This window comes from Harpia harpyja, chromosome 3 (genome assembly GCF_026419915.1).
Source record: "Harpia harpyja isolate bHarHar1 chromosome 3, bHarHar1 primary haplotype, whole genome shotgun sequence".
Classification (NCBI taxonomy): Eukaryota; Metazoa; Chordata; class Aves; order Accipitriformes; family Accipitridae; genus Harpia; species Harpia harpyja.
This window is the reverse complement of record NC_068942.1, coordinates 63,013,740-63,040,551: the sequence shown is the minus strand read 5'-3', so window position 1 is coordinate 63,040,551 and position 26,812 is coordinate 63,013,740. Positions and strand designations below refer to the sequence as shown.

General features: G+C 40.3%; 1 protein-coding gene across 1 annotated transcript in view; it reads left to right on the top strand.

Annotated features, from left to right (window-relative positions):
- The window catches only part of KCNK10 (potassium two pore domain channel subfamily K member 10), a 39,952-nt gene extending 27,828 nt beyond the window's left edge, over positions 1-12,124 (top strand). Inside the window, exons 4-6 of the mRNA XM_052783754.1 lie at positions 5,142-5,328; positions 8,484-8,626; positions 10,625-12,124. Coding sequence (XP_052639714.1) covers positions 5,142-5,328; positions 8,484-8,626; positions 10,625-11,248 — 954 coding nt within the window. The 3' untranslated portion in view covers positions 11,249-12,124. The remainder of the gene's footprint in view (positions 1-5,141; positions 5,329-8,483; positions 8,627-10,624) is intronic.
- The last annotated feature ends 14,688 nt before the right edge of the window (positions 12,125-26,812 follow it).

Below are 26,812 nucleotides of genomic sequence, written 5' to 3'. Positions count from 1 at the left end.
GGGAGGTGACACTACAAAATCTTGGAATATGCATATTTGAAATATGCTGTTCATGGAAGTAATATATGTTCCATATATTTAGCATTTAGCCTAGTCTGAAAAGTGGCTGTAGCATCTTTTTTATCCCATGCTTAATGTCTTCTACTTGGAAAAAACAGTATCTACTCCATTTTGGAAGGACTATATATCATGCCTGTGGCCTCAGCTTGGGAACTTAAGAACCTTGTTTGGTCCTGTTGTTGTCAACATTTAGGTCAGAAAAACTGTGCCTGAATTAATGACCAGAGAGAGAGAAATAAAAGGAGATAGAAAAAGGGATTTCTTTTAACTCCTGAAATTATTGGATAAGACCAAAACCTATAAGACCCCAGTGTATGTAATCGAAAACAAGGAAAGAGCAAGGTCACACTCATTGATGGAAAAGATGCATAAGAAGTAAATTCCACTGATAAGGATGTCTCCATGAGAATGTCTGTCCTCACCCCTCTTGTCACTGGAGCAGATTGACATTAGGTTGTTTGAATTAATAGGAACAAGAAGATGTTATATGCAGTGATTTTGCCTGTTTAGCACTTAACTGCTTGAGAGTAGGAAGGCTCTCCAGAGAGATCTGGACAGGCTGGATTGATGGGCTGAGGCCAATTGTATGAAGTTCAACAAGGCCAAGTGCCGGGTCCTGCACTTCGATCACAGCAACCCCATGCAGCGCTACAGGCTTGGGGAAGAGTGGCTGGAAAGCTGCCCGGCAGAGAAAGACCTGGGGGTGTTGGTCGACAGCCAGCTGAATATGAGCCAGCAGTGTGCCCAGGTGGCCAAGAAGGCCAATGGCATCCTGGCTTGTATCAGAAATAGCGTGGCCAGCAGGAGCAGGGAGGTGATCGTCCCCCTGTACTCAGCACTGGTGAGGCCGCACCTGGAGTACTGTGTTCAGTTTTGGGCCCCCAAGACAGGAAAGACATTGAGGTGCTGGAGCGCGTCCAGAGAAGGGCAACCAAGTTGGTGAGGGGCCTGGAGCACGGGTCTTATGAGGAGTGGCTGAGGGAGCTGGGGCTGTTTAGTCTGGAGAAGAGGAGGCTGAGGGGAGACCTTATCGCTCTCTACAACTACCTGAAAGGAGGTTGTAGTGAGGTGGCTGGAGATAAGACAAGAGGAAATGGCCTTAAGTTGAGGCAAGGGAGATTTAGGTTGGATATTAGGAAAAATTTTTTTACTGAGAGGGTTGTCAGGCATTGGAATAGGCTGCCCAGGGAAGTGGTTGAGTCACCATCCCTGGAGGTGTTCAAAAAGCACATAGACAAGGTACTCCAGAACATGGTTTAGTGGGCATGGATGGTGGTTGGACTGGATGATCTTGAAGGTCTTTTCCAACCGAAATGATTCTATGATTCTATTCTATGATTAACCACCTTAAGAGTAAAAGCAGCACCTTCATTAGTAAATGGAAATGACCCCTCATAGGTTGTTATATGATTGAAAACTTTCCATCTTTTCTTCTAAGATTCCTACTTTAATCTTTTCCAGATTATCTCAAGGTGGATTTAAATTGAGGCCTTTCTCATTAGCAGGCACTAATTTATTTATATTTGATGAATGTCTCACAAATTATCTGCTCCATCAATGTGGAGAGTACTTGTTGGTAAAACAAAACTAAAAAAAAAAAAAAAGTAGAAAACAGCTCTTTCAAAAGTGTTTTCATTTTACTTAAACCACTATGAGATGAACTACTATTGCTGGAGAAAGGCCTCTCTTACTGTTTCGTTTTGACACAGAAAATTCTGCATTTATGCCACAAAATGGGCTCAGAGGATGTGTTAGCCTGGCTGGAGTTACTCAGCTATTTGCCAGTGTTTGGCTTCAGATTGCAAATACTATTTAAAACGAAAAGTTCCTTCAGTGTTAGAATCCTAAATGCAATTCTTGTTTGTTAGTAAGGCCAGCGTACAGCTGGAGACCATTTTCCACAAGGCTGTTAAAAGTTCATATACTGTGGGAACACTGGGTATACCTAAGTTTCTTTGACAGGCAGATCTATTACACTGCAATGACCTGCAGTACTTGATGAGTTTATTTGGAGCCTTACTACAGAGTCCTGGATGGTAAAACAAGGCCAGGTAGGAGGAGGGAGAGGTGGCAAGAAAAGCAAGCAAGTGGGAAACCAATTCTATACCATGGTGACCAGGGCATTAGGCTGGAAAAAGAGAGCAAAAGTATCAAAAAGGCATAAGATCGCTGTTCCTCTGAAATATACTGTCCTGAAGAAAAAACTTCCTTTGCAGAACTTAGGGGATTTTTTTTTTCTGTTCTTGTGAAAATACCAGCCTAATTTTTCAAACTCAGTCAAAGTCAAAGGCCTGAGGTATGAACCTTTCAAGATTTCTCAGCCATTAGTACATATATATATATATATATATATATATATATGTTTTTAATAATGGCTTGGTACAGTGTAATACTGCAGTGGTTTAGGCTAATCTAGTCTCATCTTAATACAACTGTGCCAAAACTGGAATGTAAAGGCTGCATTCCTTATTCCTGAGAACCCGGGCAGCACAAAATTATGTTCTTTGTAGGAAAATAGCAAGGCCAACTCCCTCCACAAGGAAAACATGCAAGCCAACCTTTTTGTAACGTATGATTACTACAATGTACATATTCCATGAATAATGACGTTTATGCCTTAGCATTTTTTGGGTCTATAGCAGTTATACTCTACTGTGAATATCCCCAGAATGCATATCTAACTGTAAAAAGACCCCCTTTTCACCTGTATGTTGAATTTCATGTGTCACTGTCCATTAAGTAATTCTGCTTCTGAGTATTGCTTTTGTGCTCTTTTCAGTAGCTCTAAAAATGCTGTGCTTGATTCACCATTGCTTTTTGACTTCATTTGTACCAGTGGAAGAGTAGGGAAAAAATAGAGCCTCAGCTGCTCCACTTTTGTGGGAGTAACTGAGATGCACAATAACCATGAGTCAGGCCTTTCTGCAGAGCCTCTCATTAACATCGTTAGTGTTTTTACTTAAAAAAACCCAACAACCTTTGGCTGAATTTATCACTCATGAACAAGTCGATGTCCTGACCATTTGGTACAGATTGGCAGGCCATTCTTTCCACTCCTGTTTTTACCATGAGACAAGACAATCCTGATACATATTGAAATGCATTTTAATGTTGCTGTATGGGGACTGGAGGAAGGTTTACTATGCATAACTTTGCTTTGCTAGTAGTGCTTGGCAACCCCAAAGTACTTTGTCCAAGGATTCCCAGTACTATACAGCACTGCATGTGCCTTGTAACTTCCACCGTAGCGAGGTGTCTGCCATTTCATTTTTACGTGCCAGGAAACTGAAGCATTTAGTGGAAGTGAATAAGTCATGTTGACCAAACCAGTAAATCAACAAGAACTTGGTTAAATCTTGGTCCTCCATGACCAAAAGCAAGTGTGCCAGTCTAAGACACCATGTAGCATCCATGCGATCAGTTGCTTTCCCTTCACTACACATAAGTAAATGAAATCCTGCCATTGTGAATGTGTGTCCATAACTCTTAAAGAAGCTAGATCAGCCTTTAGTATTTTAGCAAACTGCTCAAAATGGCTCCCCAGGAAAAAAGGAAATAAGAAGTCAAGTCAGGTTTTACATTCTTGTGTTGTTTTTCGCCTTGGTTCTTCAGTGGCAGTTTTTTCCATGTCTTGTATTTGATTAATCTTATTTATGGCATTGTATTACTAATCCTATTTAACTGTTTTTGTTCAGCCAGACACAGAAAACAATGCACACACAGAAAAAGAAAAAAATTCAACATAGGGATAATAATGTCAAACAGTTTCAGAACTAAAACTATTTCTGAAATATAGTGTATTTGTTCTGCTACCTGTGTTCTAAATGCAGAGTATCCCAGGTCACGAGTGCCTAATGATGGTCAGACATTGCACCTCTAAAATAAACACTCATGCTTTAGTAGAAGCAGTAGTACTGCTCACAAATTGGCTAGATATTAACAAGTTCAGGCAATATCGCCCCTGTATATTATAAAGATAACTTGAGACATTATTTCCTGTCTAGTCAATGTCCTAATCTGAAATGAGATCTCACTTCTGGGTTAAGGGAGATACTTGATTTGGAAAACTAATTTGGAAATAAGTCACTTACAGTGACCTCCACATTTGTTTTCCAGGATAAATACAGAATTTACACTGCCACTGTAATTAATCCACAGTAAGATTGCTAGTAATTTCTAGGTTTCTTGTGAAACTCTATTGAATTTTGAGTTTACTTATAGCACAGAAAATCTGAAATAAATCCATCAGTTATGTTAATCCAGGCTTGCATCAGTATTACTGGAAACAAAATCTAGGGTTTATATTAAATAAAGTGAGAGTTTATATGATCTAGGAGTGTAAAATGTTGCAATTACACTGCTCATATTTGTATTCGGTTTGTAGCAGCCAGTAACACACATACTCTTTGTTCAAGAGCTTTCCAGTATGGATTTGCATAGGTAATTTTATCTCAGGTTGTTTGGTATTGACATACTCCTTTATTTCTGGAGTAAACCGATAATATAGCTATCTATTTTTGAAAAGGAGATTTAACCTTCATGTTTGTGAATGAAATATGGAAATCCTGAGTCAAGGAAAGTCTAGAAAACCCGAAGCACATATTATTTCTACATAAAATCTCAGGGGTTTAGAAGAAAAACAGGGTTTATTTTCATTTCAGTCTTGTCTTGCTTGTTGAATGCTTGGGGCTGGTGAGGCAATGTGGGTGTACATATGTATGTATGGAGGTGTGAATGTGCACTTTTTCTTATACATCGAACCTGAACTGGAGTGTACTGGAGCCTTTCTGAAGCTCAGGACTGTTTTTCCAGGCTGTGTTTCTGGTAGGTTAGTGACTGCCTAGTGCATGGAAAATGGGAATCACCATTTTTCTGGGGCCAGGTGTAGAGGTTCACTATTGCCCGGGGAGGGCTCTCACTAACGGGGAGGGAGGGTTCTTTTCTACCTAATAAGCTCACAAAAGGCAGAAAGAGAAATACCAGGTCACACCAGCATGATCAGTCTGCCATTCACAAGGTATACAGGCCCAGAAATCCACTCAAATATGTTTTTTTTTTCTTTCGTTATTTCCTTTTTCTAGAAAAAGCAAGTGAGTCAAACAAAGATTCGGGTGATCTCCACCATCCTCTTCATCCTGGCAGGCTGCATTGTCTTTGTGACCATTCCTGCAGTTATCTTCAAACACATCGAGGGATGGACAGCCTTGGAGTCTATCTACTTTGTGGTTGTCACTCTGACTACCGTTGGCTTCGGTGACTTTGTAGCAGGTGAGCAGCTTTGAGCCTAGGTGCTGTTCATGAGGGCCTTGGCTCTTAGAATTTGTTTTCTGGTGTAGAGAGGATGTTTTTCACAATGTGTTATATTCCAGTGAAATGATGCCAGGTGTTTCTGTTGGGGTTACTGTGCAATAGGACACCAGGTTGATTTAAGATCCAGGTGCCTTGCCATCTGGAGACTGCAAGCTTTCAGCAGTGTAGATAACGCAAGCCTGGGAAGTCCTGATTATTCTTTATCGTGCAATGAATTATGCACAAGTCAAATGACTTTCCCATTGAGTTCAAGATTTGTATTAGTCCATTAGGTCTCAATCTGAGGCTGATTGCTGAAGCAAGTAGCCAAAATGATGAATGGATGAAGCTTTTAGAAAGTAGGGCTGAGCCATAAGACTGGAGAAATCTCTGGTCGGATGCAGTAGTGGGCTCCTACTACAGGAGCTGCAGCATTTCAGAAGCTGCATTTTGTTCTCTAACCTTGGCAGAAATTTTGACATTGCAGTTGCCCTGTTAAGGAAAACTGATGTAGGAAGAGAAGGACTAATGGGGTATGCATCTCAGTGCTAGGGGGATACTCTCCAAGATTAATACAGTACTAGCAGGAACTATAAATATCCATCCTTATCAATTTCCAAAGAGTGAGTCAAGATTGTTGGCTGGAGAGATGAGAGATTTTTTTTTTTTTCTCTCTACTGCCTTGCTAACAAAAAGGTGGTTAAAATAAGTTGAATTTTTTTTCCCATTAGTGCATGACCCTTACACCTCATTCCTGTTAGTGGTCCTAATTAAAGGCATTAAGATGCCTGTGTTACAAACAGCCACTGTTTTGTTACTTTCCATAAATCAGTGAAATATGAATGAGTTAAAAAACATCAAATACAAGTGCAGGAATATATAAAATTTTCTTTGCTGAAGAGCTGTAGACAAGCCTTTTTGTAGACAAGGCTGTGATCTTCCTTTTTTTATGACGTAGTGGTATAGAAGACATGAATTATTGAGGAAAAAAAGGCACCGAACAAAGAGAGCCCCAGATATGAAAAAGAAGCATTTTACGAGCATTCAGATACAGAAGTGATTGTATGAGCTTGGTTCATTTTAACCACTTAAAAGTGAAGAGAAGGTCATTGATATTCTGTCTTTGTGGTATCACAGTGTGAAATAAAAATATTTCACAATATTTTTCTTAAGCATAAGACACTTTGGTATTGTTTTCTGTAATTATATAATAGTAAAAAAACCCTGAACATTAAATTAAATTGTTCTAAATCCAACATGATTAGGAGAATATAATCCACAGCTGGCTGGCTACTAACAACCAGGATTTTTCAAAAATCAAATGGAGGACCTTGAATGAGAAAACTTCAGAGGTGATCTCATGATAAGAGTTTAAGGCAGGTGATCACCAGGAGATTTGGGTTTCATTGCTGGTTTTGGGACAGATTTTCTGTCACTTTTATTTTCTGTTACTTTAAACTCTCTGTATCTCTGTCCCTTTGACATCAAAGGGAAAATACTACATTGCATTGGGTAAAACCACATCAACGGAGCTATGCTGATTTATTCCACTTAGAACATGTCCTAGCTTTTGGGATTTTTTGTACTACTGTTGGCAATACAATTGTGGATGGAGCCTGAAAAAACAGAATATCTGATAGGCTGAAAAAAGTGGTCTCATACTTTCTCAGTTGCCTGATTACTCCATAAGACAGACCTAGACAATCTGCTTCATAGCGAGCTTCCTCAGGGACACGTATTATCAGAAGAGCCTCGTTGTACCATAGCAACAGCAGCCCCCACCTCCCATTGTTTCCCACTCTTAAACACTGGAAAAAAGAGAGTGATTCATGCGGTGTATGGGGAGAGATTAATATCAAAACCAATATTTGGGTCCCTGCCAATTCTCAAATGTCTGAGCTTCCACAGGGATGTTGGATCACTGTACATACACTCCTACTGAGTCTGGGTAAAATTAAAGAGTTGTAGGAATGTCTCAGATTGCAAAAAGCTCAGGGGCAAACACTGATCTCTGTTGTCCAGTGATTTTAATGGGGGAAAATCCCAAAAGCTCTCTGTAGTCATACAGAGGTACAGACTGGTGTCTAGCTCTTGTCTAACCAAGCCTAGAGTCCAGAAAATATGCAATCCTCTGCCCAAGTCCCCTGGTAGGCTTGCTCTTCAGGCAGAGATTTACTCAGGTACCACCAAAAGTAGTGTTTCTTCACCTGCACTGAGGGATGTGGCTGTGCTGCCTCTGCCACTCTCTCTTCAGCTCAGGGCTGTGCCTGCCTCTCACTGTCTCATTATTGCAGTGCACTTAGCACTGTGATAGGACTGGGAGTCTCAAAAGTGAGGTTGTGGTTGCTTTCTTTTGGAAAAGTTTATTCTATTCTGTGGTAGGTAGCAGCCTGGCTGATACTGCATTTATTTTAGGCTCTTCATAGTGCAGCAGAGTTGCCAAATGTCTCACATACTTGTTTTACCAGCTCATCCTAAAACTCCCATGAAAACAATATAGGACATTTGTTGCTTCATTTGACCCATATCTCCTCTCAAGTCACTGGCTAGAGAATGCATTTCTATAACTGATACTGAAGCAGACGGTATATCCTTATTACCAGGGCTGATGCACAGTTGGCTTCCTCTCAGATATCCTAATTTGGAGGGGAAGACAAAGCTACTTTTCTTTCTTCTGCATATAGGTCTCTGAATCCTGTAGGTAAACCCCCAAAAATCTGGAAACTATAACCTGAGGGCATTGAACTGTAAAGTTTTGCAACTACCAGGCTGCAGGCAGTTCAGAATAAGGAAGACTAGCTGTATCAAAATTTTTCTTGGAAATGTGTTTATGCTGTTGCAAGTACTATCAAAGCAGGAATTTCAGACTTGCTTCAGAGTATGAGCAATATAAAGAAAAGTGTTTACTAGGTGCTGTGGCAGGTCACATAGCAGCAGAACAGTACATAATTTTAAAGAGTTTTAAATTAAGAACAGATGTTCCTCCCATCTGACAGTCCTCTCATCTATTATTAGAACTACAGTAGTGTTGGCAAGAGTCAAGAAATACTTTCAGGAATTTCTCAGAATTGTAGCTATTTTGTCATAATTTTGGCATCTCATGATTCCTAAGCATAAGTATATGCTTATTTCAGGAGGAAATGCTGACATCCATTACCGGGAGTGGTATAAACCCTTAGTGTGGTTCTGGATCCTTGTTGGCCTTGCCTATTTTGCTGCTGTCCTGAGTATGATTGGAGACTGGTTAAGAGTCCTGTCCAAGAAGACAAAAGAAGAGGTATGACTAGTAATTTCTCAGTGGTTTGTCATTTTATGAGAGCTTTAAGTGCCCGATTCCTGCTTGTCTAAAGAAGGATGTTCCTCTGCATGACAAATGCTCAATATTCCCTGTGGTTTACTCCACTGGCTGCCTTTGGTATCCAGTTAGCTCTGATCTCTAGCTCCTTCACAAAGGGAGGAAAAAAAGCAACTGAAGCAACCTAGGCTGTTACACCTCTATCAGTACTACCAAATACGCAGAACACATCAGTAGGATTGCAATTACGGAATAAAAGAGGCCAGCCTTCACTCTGAAACTAGCTACAAAGTTGTAATAAAAAATTCAGTGTTCTCTCTTTAAAAATTAGAGATGCATAGGTTTTGAAGACATTAGTTGGCTCTCTTCCTTATGGGACAAGAACCTGCCATTAAACCAGGGTTTTATATTGAGTTTTCCGACCTTTCCCTATGTCACGGAATATGGCTCTGAATAAGAGTTTAGATTCAGGCCCTTTATTGACTACCATATTATTAAAAATTGAAGAAACTGAGTAATCAGCATCAGGGAGAACATGATTAAATTCACTCAGAACATGCCCTCCATGATTCAAAGACAGTATTGCTAACGTGTCACTCAAATAAGAGTGGAAAATAGAAGGCAATTGCCATGACTCTAGAGCTGAAGCCTATTGTGGAGGACGTTAATAATATAATTTCAATTTTTAAGGCTATCTCCTTCTGCATTACTGGCAAAGCTAACCTGGCAGGGTTAGCCAAAAAGCAGGCATAGACAAAGTTTGGCAGGGGGGTACTTCTGTTTATCATTTATGAAAACATCTGCGCTGCCTCAGATGTGTCCCCTGCACACCTCCGTGAAAAAAGGGGCTTCACAGAGAGTTTGGCAGTCAGGTTGAACATCAGCAGGCACCTACATGTGGGAATCTGATCTCTTATGGTGAATGTGAGATGCCTGCTCCCACAATGGGACACCAGCTCATCTGGCCTGAGGAACCAAAGATGACTTCCTTGTGGATCACTGAATGAAGAAACTGAGTTCTGGCTACAGCAGCCCAAGCAAACCATTGACCTTGGTGGGCTCTTGCAGACATCGTACTCCTGAATCTGTTCTCCTTTAGCTGAACTTTGGAAAAGGCTTGTGTTGACTGAGATATTGCTTGGTCATTTACCTTCTTTTTTCCTCATTTTGGAAGAAATATTTATTTAACACAGCAGCCATGTAGGTGCTTTATTCTTAGCCATTATTCTGCTCTCAGGTGCAAAGGAGTAAAACAAAGCAAAGCAGTGAGACATTTAAGGACATGCTTATGGTGCCCACACAATATGTGTTGACACCTCCTCCAGCTGCCTTGAGAGGGCGGTGTTTGGACAGTTATGCAATGGAAACCTCCATTAAAGACAGCTATATTTGTCCCTGAGAATGACTGGATCAGTCAGAGGTCCACTTGGAATTATCTAATAGGTATTTCCGTTAATTGCTCTGTGGCTTTGTAGCACTGAACAGAATCTTCGGTGGGACTGAACAGCTCCATCCATAAGCAATATGGGAAAATACATTACTGTATTGCTGCACTGGTTGTTGTGCTATTCTGAAGTATATTGGTATAACTATATGTGATTAATTTTACTGAGTCCTGATCATTTACCACTGACATTATAAGTCAAGAATTTTGTTCTTAACCAAGGAGGGATTAGAATAAATACCTGCCATCATGTAACACAGCTATAAAATGCAGGGGGTGGCAAAATGTGAAACAGGCAGACAAGTTATATGCCACACAAGACATTAGCTGGTCACTAGTTGGTGTGTTTAGAGCCTGCCCAGTATAGCCACTTTGCTGCTGAAGTTTGGGTCTAGATGGATGCACTGGAGCTGGGACTGATCTCTGATTCTATGCTAGACAAGAAAGCGCTTGTGCTACTCTTCTATGAGAAAGACTGTCACTTCATTTTGCTTTTGCTTTTTTTATATTCATTTCTCTTTCTTGTTGTTGTAAAGGTTGGAGAAATAAAGGCCCACGCAGCTGAGTGGAAAGCAAATGTGACGGCTGAGTTCAGAGAGACAAGGAGGCGGCTCAGTGTGGAGATCCACGACAAACTTCAGCGGGCAGCCACCATCCGGAGCATGGAGCGCAGGCGCCTGGGCCTGGACCAGCGAGCCCACTCCTTAGACATGCTCTCCCCAGAGAAGCGCTCTGTCTTTACTGCCTTGGAAACAGGACGCTTCAAGGCCTCATCTCAGGAAAGCATCAACAACAGGCCTAACAACCTGCGCCTTAAAGGGTCAGATCAGCTCAACAAGCACGGGCAGGGGGCATCCGAAGACAACATCATTAACAAGTTTGGATCATCTGCTAAGATGACCAAAAGGAAAAACAAAGACCTCAAAAAGACCATCCCTGAGGATGTGCGTAAAATTTATGAGACCTTCCGAAACTACTCCTTGGATGAAGAAAAAAAGGAAGAGGAGTCAGAGAAGATGTGTAACTCTGAGAACTCTTCTAGCACTGCAGTACTGACCGACTGCATCCAGCAGCACTCGGACCTGGAGAATGGAGTGATCCCCAATGAAACCAAAGAAAGGGAACATGAAAACAAAGCGTTACTTGAAGACAGAAATTAAATGTAAAAGATGCTTGACTTGAATTAACAAAGTTAGTGGTTTTATATACATATATATATATATTGAGACACGTGCCTTATACAGACTCCTTATTCAGTCTGAATTATATAGCATTGAAGAATATTTCACTGTGCCATAAAGACTCAAGCTTGCTCTGCCAAAACAATTCAGGAACACAGCACTGCAGAATGGCAACAGAAAGCTACGCACATGGAAATTTCAGCCTGTATAAGATTACCAGGGCAAGACGCAAAGGAAGAGACTGAACCATGGCAATGGCAGCTATATAAGAAGAGCGTTTGAAAGGGATGAAAAAGAGTGTATCTTTGTAATGGAGTATGCATCCATAAAGCCTTCCCCTGGTGATTAAAAAGAGGAGAAATGTTTGGATTGAACTAGAAACATTCAGTAAGGCTTAGTTCATGTTTTGGCACGTGATCCAAGCTAGATTTTTTTTTTTTTTTTCATTTTTGAATCAGATGCATTATCTTTCTAAACTCCAAAAGAATGTCCATGGACACAGCCGCCAGCTGGGTGCTGGTTTGAAAAATCAATATAGACATAGTTAAGGCTCGGCTTGCTCTTTTCATTAAAAAAAAACAAACCGAACAACCAACTCTGTGGGTATTTATCTTAACCAGTGTCAAAAAAAAAAGGAAAGAAAAAATGGATTTTTTTTCTCGTGTAGGAAATATTCAATGTAAGCTCACAGCAAGAAAGTGCATATGAAGAAAGTGCAACATCTCATGCTATGTTGTTTAAAAGAAGAGAAACATTAATTTAATGATATTCGGCTAGGTGTATAAAACAGTGGGCCAACTGTTTTTTTAAAAGAATTTCTCATTCACACTTTCTACCACTGAAAAAACCCTTCAGTTTATTGCTGTAAGACTATGAAGACAGAAGGAAAGCTATAGCTTTTGCATGTCAGGAAACTGCTGTTCTCTGTAGCTGATTCTGAATTTTTAAAAATAGACATAAGACCATATACACTATTCAAGGGAGGGCCAGGGCAACCACAGAATCTCAGGGCTCTCTACCCCTTTTGCTGGGTTTGGGTTTAGACATAAGCTGCAGTCATAATCTCAGAAAAAAAAAAGAAAAAAGAAATTTAGGAAAAGAAGTTGAGAAAAACTATGGTGGTAATCTTTTAAGTGCTTATAGCTTTAAGTGCCATTAATGCTGTCATATTTTGTAACTTTTTAAACAAGTCTTTTGCATTATTTGTTTCCTTTCAGGTACTATCTTTGTTTGACATTTGCTATCTTTCTTCTTGATAAAATCTAAACATGAGCTCTCTGCATTTTTAGACTAAATTGAAATGTAACCAAACTGTGGGCATTTTTTAAAAATCTTTTGTGGTGTCTGGACATATGGATATAAGAAATACAAATGTCCCTAGACTTCACAGTAAATATTCAAAGAAAAGGCTGCAAAATAATTAATGGGAATTGCAAAACACACTAAATTTTGGTAGCCTCAGCCTGTGGGCTACTGTGTTTGTCATTGCAGATAGAAGATTTTGCATGCTGGAAATGAGATACACGATTGCATCACCGATGCTTTCCCTACGCCTTCACAAAATCCTAAATATCCTGCAATTCAAACTGTAGGTTTATAGGTAAAGTAAGCATGGATGTAGAAGGCAGAGACATACCGAGTCTTACAAGCTAGTCAAATATACAGACACCTGCGGGTCATACAGACACAGACTTTTGGAATAGCACGCCCATGTCTGCACACACAAAAATGCACGCTTCGTTTTCTGTGATGGTTTCTGAGATTTTTATGCACAATGAGCCAACTCAAAATCTAACTGGTCACTGAAATACATGATTGCCATGGCTATGAATAGAAGCATGGCAATGCAAATGCAAATTTTGAGTATGCATATTTGCATATCTAATTGACTGCACAATTTGCAGGAGTGAGCCAAATACCACTAGTGCAGAGGAGGAAAGAAGTTCTTAGTATGTTCTGTCTGTTGGTTTACTTCACTTGAAATATGGTATCTTTCTAATTTCATTACCTGTCTGAAAATTAAGGATGAAAAAATAATGTTTGAAAAATTTCAAGTCATTTGGGATTGCTTTAACTCAATAAGATCCAACAGACATTGAATTCTGCTTAGTTCACCAATGAATCTCTTAAGGTGCGGGGCTGTGCTCTGGCTTTAGCTTACTGGAGACAGGGCAGTAAGCCCAGTCCCCGGGGAAGGTTTCGTCTGACTCAAGAGCTGCTGTGGCTCTGGAGGCTTTTGTGCCACGCAGCCCTGTGCTCTGCTTCACAATAACGCAGCCGGCAGCTTGTGGCCATCCTCAGATCCCGTACTCCCCAAGCTGCAGGCAGACCCTGGCAGAGAGCAGGTCTGTTCGAGCACAGGAGACCTTTAGCCCTCCTGTTGCACCTGGTTTTGGGCAGGCCTGGGATGAAGTCCAGCCTTTTGCGCCACACGTGAGGAAGTTGGAAGTCTCACTGAGACGTACAGTGAATCATGTTGTGCTCATTCTGTAGTGCCAGGAGAGATGAAGCATACTTGGATGTACTGAGATTTTATGTTGTTCAGATCTGGGGTTTTCCTGTGGCCTGGTGGGAAGTTAGGAGATAAAGCTAAAATTTAGATTTGCTTTTGAATTCCAAACAAGGTTCAGAAGAGCTCAGACATGTGATTTGGGTCCTGGACATTAAAGTACTGCCTGGTTACACTGTCCTGCACTTTGCTTGTATGAAGGATTAGGTACACAAAAGCATCTCATCTGACTCTGAAAGCATGCAGTACATACAGATTGTGCTAACAATTCTCCTTGGTTACCAAATGCCAAAACCAACACCATGCATGCAGTGTTATTTGTTCCTCAACTGAGTTCTCGCAAGAAATGCTTGCCTGTAATGGAAAAGTCCTGCGCAGATGCACAGGCAGCTGTAAGGGTATGGGAGATGCATTTCCTGGATGTGAAATGTAAGGCTCAGTCATAGCCTGAGCATTTCTGCTGATTAGGGTCAGGGAAAGCAAAAGTCTGTCTTGTAGGACTTGTCTGTGTGAGCAAGGAGTTGGACAGTGGGCAAATCATGGAAAACAAGTCAACATAGACAAAGTGACTGAGGAGGCAAAGTTTGGTGGCCAAATTCAGAACTGGTTGCTCTGATGGGATAGAAGGACAATGCAATCTTGGCATATGCGTCATCTTTAAACTTTCTGAGTTCTCAGTCTGTCCCCTGTCCAGATTCTAACTGATGTGCTATGTGTCTCACTCTAGTTTCTGCCTCGCCATGCCATGCAGGAGTCCCTGGCTGACATTTTATTAGCTGTGTCTTCAGCAGCTCCTGGTTTGGGTTAGGATAGTTTCAGGGACAAAGGGTGATGGTGAATAAACTCCCAGTGAGATACTGAACAGAGCATTTGATGACCTTTTACATGAAAGCAAAATGCTCTCTTTCATGCACACACATTTCTGTGTCTGTGCAACTTGCTGAGAAAGCTGCCAGTCTGCTGCTGGAGTAAATATTTTCTCCTATATGATTGCCTATTAAATACCTCAATATACATCATTTTTATTATAATATGGGAAGTGCAAATGGTGTACTGCTTAGGGGACCAGACAGAAATGTCTGACAACCAAAATGACATTTTAATGTCCTAAATTGCTTCTCCCCTTGTAAAGGACATCCCTTGGTTTTAGTTGTATGCAACAACTTGGGAGAGAATCTCAGTTCAAACATCAAGTGTTTTTAGGGCTAACATTCTCATCCTTTGGCATTTAATAATACTTACAAAGAACTTGTGATGTTATTTCTAGTGAGGCTGTTCCACCATTATTGAAAGTTTTAGCAAAAGGTAGTCTGCGCCATACCCAAAACTCCTTGCTCTAAATTACAGACTTTCACAGAAGCCTGAAAATAAAAAGGCAAACAAAAGGGTGACTTAGTGACTTTAACTCTCAGATCCTGCCCTGAGCACAACATGACTTGACATGGGAATTGGGACCTGAAAGAACAAAGGAAACATGGATCTTCTGTAGCCACAGCCCTCACGCATAGAGGACGACTCAGCTTCTGGTTTCCTACAGCTTTCAGCTCTGCAGTCCCACTTTCTACTGTCTTGTGCAGGAGAATTCTGGCATGCTCCTTTGGGATTCCTCCTGAACCATTAACCGTCACTGAACTTGTGCAGATTTTGCATGAGTGGTTTTGAAAAGGTTTGTAACTTCATCCATGTGGCAGTCTGTGAATTTCATTATTCTTTAATAGGGAACATTATTTCTAATAAATGTTATTAGAAATAATACTAAATAAAACCCCCAGTGATTTATATTCATGAAATCTAATTTTGGTTGTTGCTGTGAAATTATACATCATCAGAGCTTCTGCTGTCTGGCTTTATGATGTCTCTAGTACAAGTCTGTTTCTTCCAAAGCCATTAATGGGCTATGCCAGAGACTTTCTGCAAAATTCTCTAACCCACAATGAATGAAAGTATGCCTATGTGTTCAGGGTGTTAAAAACCCTGTCCTTAAGAAAACCTGCATTTTCCTGAAGAATTTGTGTTTATGCTGTACATGGGCTGTTTGTTTGCCAGCTTTGGTTTTCTCAGGGGCTTATTTGTGTTGTCAGGTTGCAAGATGTCTGCTAGTCTCACTTTTCCCATCATCCGCTAAAAATAAATAACAGGTAAAGACCAAGATTGATGTTATGTTGCATACTAACCTAGAACAAGAAGTCTTCTACTTAACAGATATGGATTTAAAAGGTGACTGGAACTGCTTCAGTCCTTCCGGTACACCTATTTGTTCTGAACTATGTTTTGTCTAATCTAAGGCCAAAATCTGCCCCCATCAACTCAGTGCAGTAAAGTAGAGCTGGCTTGTTCTTTTTAAGCTGTTCAGAGCAAAGACCTGCTGTTTTAACTCATCTCTACAGTGCCGTTTACACTTACTGGGATGGCATTATATCAATACTAAATACAAATAAGCCCAGCTTCAGAAACAGTTCCCTAGGCAATTAAATATCAATGAAAACACAAATGCAAATCCACACAAATCTATGAAATTCAAGTAAAGGCTTGTAGGTTAATGTGTGAAACTAGTTGCCTGAAATATATCATAAAAAAAAAATGCAGATCTGAAAATTCCTTTAGGTTGCCTAATTCCTCCTGAGGTCCCCATCTCCTTTGCTACCAGTAACAGTTACCCTCCTTAACACTATTGCTGATCTGGACCATATTTTTTTTCCTTCTGCCAGTGCAACTGAAGTACATAATGATGTTGGACTCTGTTGACTCATGCTGTTGAAATCAAACACTGAGCAAGCAGTTCCGAAAGCTAATTTGGGGGTGTCCTGATGTAGCCAGCACATGCTCAGTGAGCTAGCTCATGCTGGGTTGAGCAGGTCACTCTAAAGGCAGGTCTTACCACAACACTGGTGAGTTCTCAGGAACCAGTTGAAAAAAGAGCCCATGCAAACATGTGCACATGTGCACCCTTCACATGGCACATGTAGTTGGTTCTTGCATACGGATTTAGTGGTGATGCCTGGCCCGCCATGCAGGTAGATGTGCACTTCTGTGCTCCGTCATCTCTGGTTACAGGTTGTGTCTGAGTTGAGTCTTATCACCGGGAAATACCAGTGCTGCTGCTTTCGGGGGAAAGCGGACATTTCTCTAGCAGGTGGCCTTTTGAGGCAAATAGGATTTGCTTTCCTTGGCTGAACTCCTTGAGAGCAAATCACAGGCAGGTGGTATTTGGCATGTGAGAGAGAATATTTTAGTCTCCCAAATATATTCCACCCACACACTCTTTTTTCCTTGTGAGAGCTGGGTGCTTAAAGAGGAAAGCTTACGGTGCCTATTGTGAGATGTAAGTCAAATATACCAGCTTTCAGCCTACCATTTAGCAGATTCTCAGATCCTGGAGTCATGTAGTAGATATAATTAGAAAAAGGCAGGATTTGTATCTGGATCACAGCTTCCCCAAAATTTGAAGTTATTCAGGCCAGTGTTCCAATATCAGTTTAGACTGAATTTTTTCAGGTTCTGATAGAATTTGATCTGGACCTTGTGGACAGGGCTGAGAAACCATGATTAGTCATTTTCAGCCTTGCATTTGAAAAAAACTTTCTTAAAATTTGCGGAAACATTTCAGTGGGCTGCTGATCTATTTTTACTGATTAACTTTGAATTATAGTATAAGCAATCAGTAAATCCACTTGCAAGGATGTTCTATCTACTGTCTTGTCTCTGTCCTCTCTTTCTCTCTGTAAGATTTTATGGTGCTTTAGAAAGGCATTTTCAGAAAAGGGACAATTTCATAAATGGCATTACCATGGTACAGAGCAGAATGTGCTTGTACCATCTAGATAAGTTTTGCTGCTATTGTCTTTATTTTATGATGTAATGTTTTACAAAGATGAAAAAAAAAAGTTGCAACAAAGACCTTCTGGATGATGAAAACACTTTTCCTGTTGTTTTTTTTCTCTCTCTGTTGTCTTATCATCCAGCAAGGGCAGAGTAGCTGTAATTAATCTTCCCTTTTGTGTATCCCTGTGGAAAACAGTGCATTGCTGGTAATCTAACCATTGCCAGATCTTTGCATTCATTTTTGCCCCTCCTACCTTTTCTTTTTGGTTGACAGTCCAGACTGCAGTGGTTTCTGGGTCTCTAATTTGGGAATTAGTGGTGCTGGGCTGGTTTCAAGAGAGAGGCACAAAATTCCAGCCATACCTCTACTCATACTGAGCCACGTTTCTGCACCTGGTGACCAGTCAGTCGGGAGGCAAGAAGCAGAGCTTTGAGGAGGCTCTGTCTCTCTTTCCTAGTCTCTCTCCATAGAATTTATTTGCCAGGATGTCTGGAAAATTTACTAATGCAGAGAGGAGGGAGGAGGTGAAACTTCTTGACCTTGGGAAGCACAGACAAGGTTGGGGTTGTCTTGTACTGTGAATTCTTTTGTCTCTTTGCAGCTTTTTTGGTATCTTCATGTTGACTGTCTTCTACATGAGGCCTCAGTTTCCCCTGGTGCCTTGTTTTTCTATCAACTTGAGAAACTGCAATACAGGCCAGTCATAGTACACTCACAGAGGGTGCAAACTCTTGAACTACGGTTCCTTTGTCAGCAAATGGGGGAGACAAAAAATTCCTGCAAGCATGGTTGGTATTTCTGTATAATGTATATAGAGACCTCTCATGGCTGAGCCTTCCCGTGACTCTGAAGAAAAAAAGAAATGAAAAAAACCTTCCCTGGACTGAGCAAAAAAGCTCCCCTGTTTTCGTGCTACTCCTTATATGCTGTTTATGCCACACAGTCCATACTGGTTCTTGCTACTTGTTGTGTGTTAATCGTGTAAGTCGACATATTTCCCCAGAGCACACCCCCCCCCCCCCCCCATTTCCAAATTATCTCTCTTCCCCTATGAGCATGTGTCTCCTGATAGGACCTACTTTAGCTACTCTGTATCACTCTTGTTTTTTCTTGCAAAAATGGTTATTTGCATTTTCTAGTTTATGCACATTCTCATTCTGCTTGTCTACTTAATTGCCATTTCCAGGGCATGACCTTATCTAGCTACACCTGTTTGCTCTTTGTGACCTATTGCTTGGGATATACGGAAGGCTACTTTGTTTTTAGAGTCCTCCAGCAAACTGATCTATCTAGCCAGCTGACCCAGATAATTGTGATTGCGAAAGACAATGAAAAAACCCCAAGAGGGTGGATGTGTGACAAGTTGTGAAATACTTTTTTTCCACTCCAAAATCTGGATGCAGAATGCTAAGGGTTGCACTAAGATTCTTGCTGAAACATGATTTTTTTCAGTACAGTCTGCGGTTTTGCATAACACCAACTATTTTTGAAACAAATTGTTACATGGTGGCAAAAAGATTAAAGTTGCATTAAAAAATAATAAATTTAGAACTCACATACTAAAACTGAATAGCGCAGGAAGAAGGATCCCACACAGATTTCACAGCACATTGCTTGGGCTGGCAGGTGTCAAGCTGCTTTCCAGGAAAGCTTTAGATCTTTTCCATGGAGGACACTGGACACTTTCCACACTGTAGGAGGCTGCCTCTGGATCATCCCTTCTTTCCTTCTGGCACAAGGTGCTGATGTTTTTCTTGATGGTGCTCTCTTAATGGTGCCATTTTGTGGGCAGAGTCCCCAGCTCTCTTTTTGGAAAATGTCATTACTGAACCAAATTTAAACAGGATGGATGGACACCATAGGCTTGACTTGAAGCAGTTAGCTAAATGGACCTGTGCCACTCTTTCCTTCTAAGTATTATTATATGACTAGGAAGAATAAAGCACTAAAATAAGGTTGCATTATGTTCCAGAGCATGTCGGGACTGTGAGTCTTGGTCGTGCACATGAAGAACTTTTTTATAATACCCGCTTTATTAAACTGCACTGCAATGTGCCAAATAGGTTATTGGTGGGGGTCCAAAACTGCAGTCCTTCTCTCATATAGAACCATGAGAATCAATTTAAAGAAAGAAGAGTGCAAAATAAGCAAAATAGTCCTACTTTTTAGCAGAAAACTGAATATTTCTTGAGGTGGACAATTGAGTTCCATGTTCAACAAAAAGCAGGAAAAACATGAATATTGTAATACCTGGGGAAAAAAAGAAAAACAAACTAACAAACAACAAAAAAACCCCAGACCAAAATCTCTTCCCTAAGTCACTTCCTCACAGAACATATCTGGACTTCTGTGCATTTCATGCCTTTGCAGGTGGCATTGATGAAAATAGACATGCACACTGCATTTTGCTCCTGTTAACCTTTCAGAGCTAATCCAGCAAGGAGAAAGTCAGCTGGCTATTAAAGTCTTGTGTGCACTACGTACGGAACTAACAATTGCAGTTTATTGCTTCCCCTTGCATGAATATCTGGGCAGAAAAAGAGACACAGAAAATTCCGCAAAGGACAGAGTTCGGCCTGCAAATCTCTTCTTCCTATGAGGGTTTGTGGGAAAGAAAGTACTCAGCATGTTTTAGAGCACAAGCTGGGAAAGGAAGGATTGAAAAAGAAATGAAACAGCATGTAAACTGAGGCTGTTTTGCAAAGAGTCATTAAAGACAGACAGGAACCTCATGAGGTCATTTTTATGATGTCATATTACAGACCTGGGGATGACTTTAAGATGTTGCAGCAGGAAAACCAAGAGCTCTGGCAATCATTGTCACATCTGTTAAAGTGTGTTGAGAGCCTGGAGCCAGGCTAAGTGATACTCCTCCACAGTGTGAATACAGCAGCAGGCTTTTGAGGGATTAAGCACAAACAAACAATGACTGCGTGTTTTGTTACAAGGGAAATAAACACTACCTGAGTAACAACAAGATTTCCAGTAAGCCTTAGGTGCAGAAAGATGCAAGCTGTGCTGTCAGATTTACACTGAAGTGTTTAATCCTCCAGCTGCAGGGGTCTCAAAGACAACAGCCTACTCAACTGTTCAGCTCAGACTCTTTCCTAGAGCAGGTCCATCTTGAGGGGAAGGCATGCTGTGCTGTGAAGCTAATTATATTGTTTTACTTCCATTTCTTTTTCTGATGTAGCTCAATTTGATAAACTAAACATAGTTTGTCAGGTTAAAAAAAAACCCCAAACCAAAACCAAACAAAACCCAGCAAAAAACACCTTATAGGCTGCAATTGTCACCTTTTCCCCTTGAATCCCTTCTGCACAGCTGCCTGCTGAGAATGATTTCTAACAAACAGCACAGCCTTGCTGTTTGAGGGAAGGTATATGACTGGATTTTTCATGGGAAGGAAAAGAGAAGGAATCCCCCTGAAGCCTAGGCTTATCTTAAGATTAACTGGAAAACAAAATTTTTTACTATCTCACCCTGCAAATACCAATTCCTTTTTAGCAGGAAGTTATTGTGTCTTTCACAGCTTCAAAAGAGCTTTAAATGAACAGTTTCATTTCTGTTTTTCATCGCTTAAGTTTCCTGCCTTGGTAAGTCTGCTCTGATCTATTAAAATAGATGGTTTCCTCTCCATAGACTGGGCCTCCCTCACTCAGGCTGAGCACCAATAAATTAGCCATGCCCACTTGCAATTCTGCATGATGCAATCTGATCACATTAGCTCTTATTTGGCAGTTCCCAAACAAGCCAATTTAATGCAACAGCAAAACAGGTTCAGGCTGTGTTTTGCAATTTCTCTTGTCCATCATCAGTCACACATCCTTCCCTGGGTTTCCTATTCCTGCTCATCTGCTCCTCCTTAACACCTCTAGCAAAAGGCCCACCTACAGTAAGTTTAACCCAAGCTCTCTGTGAGGTAGTTACCAATGTATGGTTTTTTGTGTGTGAGGTGAAGCTGTGAAGGCCACAAACACTGAGGTACTTTCTATAAATATGATGGTGACCATCATATTCGTGGTCCTGAGGCTGTTTTAAGCAACCACTATCTCAGCTGCTGTGTGGAACTCTATGTATTGGTCTAGACAGACTTATCTCTAATTAACATGTATAGTAAATTCCCATCAAGCATCCAGATTATGGGAAAATGAGTACACTGGGGACACCTTCAGGTGCTGAAAAAAGTGTCAAAGAAACATAGTGCTGTATGTGCAAAAATGTAGCTCAATAAGAGGAAATACTTAAGTCTTTTCCTCTCTGCGTGCTCTAGCATTGCTTAGTTATTTAGTCAGTTTACCGATCAGTTTGTACTAAAAATTAAAAGGACATCTACAGTTGCTTATGGATCCAGAAAAAGAGCTTTGTTTAACAGCCCTGCGAGCTTTGGAAAGAAAACAGGCTTGTAGAGAGAACCTGCAGACTCTTTGGAGGAGGTTTTCATGTCCATTAATGTGATCATTAATAGCTTGTGTTGCAATCAATATGTATCCGGAGTGCAGAAGGTCAGAAAACATTGGTTGAAATGCCAACCTGTTAAGCAGTAAACTCAGATACTCAGATATGTTGGGGGACCTTCTTTGGCACCTCTGGTCCATTTAGAGGGCAGAAATACCCACTTTGTTTCTGAGTATTTTAATGACCAAAGTCTTACTGGTTTTTATCATTGTAACAAAAATTCTATTGTATCTTGACAGGTACTAGGAACAGTTTTCCAGAGAGGCAAATTCTGCTAAAGAATAAGTTGTTGGGTTTTTTTTTGGTTTTGGTTTTTTTTTTCCCCAATTTTAGGAAAGGAAAATGGGAGTGGATTTGATTAAGGGATACTATGTTTGGATCAGACTTTAAACAGGGATCAAGGATTAGGTGCAAAATTGCACAAGGCTAGCAAAATACTATGGAAAAACCTCAGTCCCTGGGCTAAGAACAGACTGGAAAAGAGATGAAATCTTTGTAAAACTGGAGCTCAGAATTACTGATCTTTCAGTTCAAAGGTAAACTCTCAAAGACAAAGAAGTAATTTGGGGGTTAAACCAAAATGAAATATTATCTTTTCAGTGAAATACAAAAGCAGTAAAAAATTCCAGCCAAATTCAATTTGCATTAAATATCTTTTCAACTGGAACCAAAATGTCACATTTCCATTTAAAATGAACTTTTCCCTGAAAGTTGAAGGAACCGTCTAGTACTTCAAATGAAAAAAAATTGGCTTACAAAGTGAAAAAACACTTTTTCTTTTTTTCTTTTTTTTTTCTTTTTCTTCCAGATGAAATAAATCAACATATTATTCAACTGAATTTGGTTTGTCAACACAAATGAGAAGAGTCAAACGGGTTAGCCAGCAGGAGGCATACATGGTTCAAGTAGGATAAGGCTGCTTTCCTGTTGTACACCCAATCTCTGAGCAGTGCTGAAGCCTGTTCTCACCAGTATGCATTTAACAAAATCACTAGAAAAGACAAGCTAGTATTTGCAAAACCTAGCCTTTTCCCAATAGGAGTTTAATATAATGATCCAAACTTCATGTGAGCAGCCAATCCTAAGGTAAGGGCACATATGAAATCTTAATCATTTAAATTATTTTGGTAGCATAGTAAATTCTACCTGAGTATTAACTTCAGCTCTGGGCAGAGGATGTTTTCTTCACTGACATACTTGTTTCAACTTCATATTTAATGTATTACATTGTATTTTAATAGTCTCAGAATTTCCATGAAGCATTAAGAAGATGTGAAAATGGGAAGTGTAGGACAAATTGTGGTGGTGTTAGTGGCATGATGATTCATATTTATTTACATTTTGGTTTTTAAATTTTTTTTTCAGTGGAACACTTTCTTGCCAGATCTCACATGCCAGGAAGTAAAAATTAATTCTTGTCACAATTACCTAGGAAATATCATTATTCCTACTTTATAGCATAGAAAATGAACTATCTGAGGTTACACAGAAACCTATGTTCGAGCCAGGGTTTTAACTCTGACTTGCTACTATGTGCTCTAGCAGCAGGCCAGCCTTCCTCTCTTGATTATACCATGACTTTCTCAAAGGCACAACTTTCCCTATAAATAAACTGCTAGATTAAACTTTGATAGTATTCTATGTACTATTCTTGTTTTTTTAAAAAATTCATTGTTAAATTTGTAGTCAGGCTCTCACAAATCCCAAAACTAGAAAATGCCAGAATTAAGATTTTCTATGCACCTTAATTCCTCTTATGTCTGCTTTATGAGACAATATTTGATTTATGTTGTCACATATTTGTCATGGGGTTTTTGACTCATGCCCTGTGTTCTGCGTTGTGCTCAGTTATCAAGTATTTTACCTTTTCCTTCTTGTTCACTGTATAAACCCTGTCCTTATTCGTTGCAAACTGTTCCACCTATGCTCTGTAGATTGATATTTCCTCATCGGCTTCTTGGTAGCATTAATCACTAGTGTAACTGGAATGATTCACAAGCATTAACTGCTCTTTCGTGGTGCTACAGAGAGGTAAGGCAGTAGTATTCCTCCATTCTAACAGAGGGGAGGCTGAAGCCAAAAAGTGTCTTTCCATTAATGCTATGGGTTCAGTCTGAGGAGTTGGGAACCTGAGATTTTACTCTAGTATTATGTAGCACTTCAGACCTTGGGCCATAAGGATCCAGCTGTTTAGCAAATCAGCCCCAGAGGTAAGTGTCCAGAAAATAAGGATGAAACAGATTCTGGTCACCTTAGAAAATCCTGGTTATGTGACTTGTTCAGCATTTCCAAGCAGAAATAAAAGAAAAAATCCAGTTTTCTATCATGGGATTTAATTTCCTAAACTAAGAGACCTCTTGCAACTTCTGCATCGGCGATTTTGAAGACAATACTCCTCTTTACTGCATGGTGCTGATTCATCCCTAGGACTATCGTGTGGCCCAAATAAGATGCACCTTTCTTGAAACTTTGGAGGAGATTGTGCCATGTTCCTTTCTTTTCCATTTCTAATTTTCTCAAGTCCTCTATCTCCTTATAGTGGCTCCTTCTCTTCTTTAAGGGTGAGGAGCAATACTTCCAATACAATCTTTTCCTGCTTTTAAGAGTAAGCTTTCTTCAGTCCTTTAAATCAGTGCACTTTTCACATGGAAGGAAGGAGAAAGGTCTCCATATCACATCCTGAAAGGACACAAGTGTTTTAATGAAATTCTGAGCAAAATGCTTGAGGAATGAGATTTGAGGCTTACCCTTTCCTTCGTTCTACACAGAAGCTAGTTTTAGGTTAGGCATCAAAAATGTTAGATATTATAGCACCAACCTTTTAGACACCAAAGAGAGTTACTGGATTTGTCCTGAAATTCTTTCCAAGTTCCAAGAAGAACTTTAGATAAAAAGGCCTGAGCACCTTGACCCATGTCAGAGCAACAGGACAAGAGGAATTTCAGTGCCTGAAGATACTAAGCCATCTGTAAGAAGGAAATACAGCATAGAGAGTTTACAGAAAAATTGCTTTGCTCTCTTACTTGAAAACAGTAGCATGATGCAAATATTCCCCTGGAATGAGAGTGAACTTCTGGTGATGTATTATGAATATCCAGCCTTTTTGTGCCCTGGCTGTATTGACTGCTGCTTTGTTTTAAAGCTGGAAGGAAAAGCGACACATACATAGATAAAAACATAGATGTCTCAGAAAATACTTTGTGTGTGCAGTTCAATTTAAATCCTTGTATAATATCTTAAATTTGCAGTAGACAGTGCATTATTAATGGAATGCTAAAAGCTCCACAAACGTATCATTTTTGCTAGTTAATCAAAAGCTAAATTAAAAAAAAAAAAAAAAAGCCAACTTTCCAGTTGAAGTATTCAGGAAGTCATGGGGTTTCAGATTTCTAAAAGGACTTTAAAGTGAGCATGGACATGTGGCCATGACGATCAGCTTCAGAAATGGCACAGTTTGCACCCCTCTCTCTCTCTCTCTCAATCTCTTCAAGCAGAACTTTCTTTTTGGCTTTGCAACTAGAAAGCAGCATGATTTCTCCCCCTCCCACCCCCCCAAAATGTTTCACAAGTTGCTCATGGATTTTGAGTTACTCTTTGATCGAAGGTGGAAATGATGGCTCAGTTTTGGAACTGCCTGTTGAACTCCCTTTCACATGGTCAATGCACTGAGCCCTCACATTTCTTAACATTCTCTCTCCACCTCTGTTACCACTTCCATCTTTTCATGACTACCTCTTTGTGTCCCGCAAAGGCTAGTAGAACCGATGAAGTAATTGAGAAGCAAGCAAGTAGTTAGCAAGACAGGTCCTGAAATAGGACCCGTCTCCAGAGAGCCCTACTGCACAAGTGTCCAGTCTCTTTTTTGCCAACACTTTTTCTCTTTTGTCCTGCCAAATGCAATATTTTTTTCAGTACTCTTTCTTTGTTTTTTTTTTTTTTTCTTCCTAAGTCTTTGCAAGTATCAGATGTTACCAATGCAAAGTTAAAGTACTCCTTTCAACTTGTGCCATCTGGTGAACATGACACTTAGAAGCTGAGGGTTCTATTGGTTTTGATATAAGACCTTGATTTCTCATGGTCAATTGCCCTGGCAAGTGGGAAAGAACATGAGCTTCTGGCCGAAGACAGGATTACAGCAGGTTGTGAGAAGTGCCCTCCCAAGTCAATCTGGCTAGTCACTCTAAAGCTAGGGAGTGGGCTGTTCAGTGCACTCCAGTATCTCTCCTCCTGCTGCTCTCCTGCACTGAGCAAAAGCTTATGGAACAATCCTGCAGGAAGTGGGGACCCTCATGTTTGTCTCCCATGCTGTCCTTTTATACACAGTTTAGAGCTTCCCGGGTGGTACCCCTCCCTCTAAGCTTGATATTCAAAGCTCTCCTGAAAGCCCCTCCTATCAACTAGACCTAGCCATCTTCATCCATCCCAGAGAAGTCCTTTATGACCAAACACCCTTACGGCAACAGCTTTACTTTGAGCAGCAACCTCCTTTTCTTTTTCTCCCTTTATTGTAGTAATTTGATAAGCTCAGACGGGCTGAACCTAATAGCTTTTCTGCTGTTTCATTCTACTAAGGAAGAAAAACTTGCATTGAGGTCCTGTGGAAGGTATCTTTCTCTTCCAAATCAATTCCAATCACAGATCCCAGTGAGAACTGGATTTGGTTTGCACTTCTGTAATCTGCAGTAAAACCTTTAAGTAGTACAGCAACATTTTGCTTTGAAACTGGAAATATACTGCTTAGCCACTCTTGCTT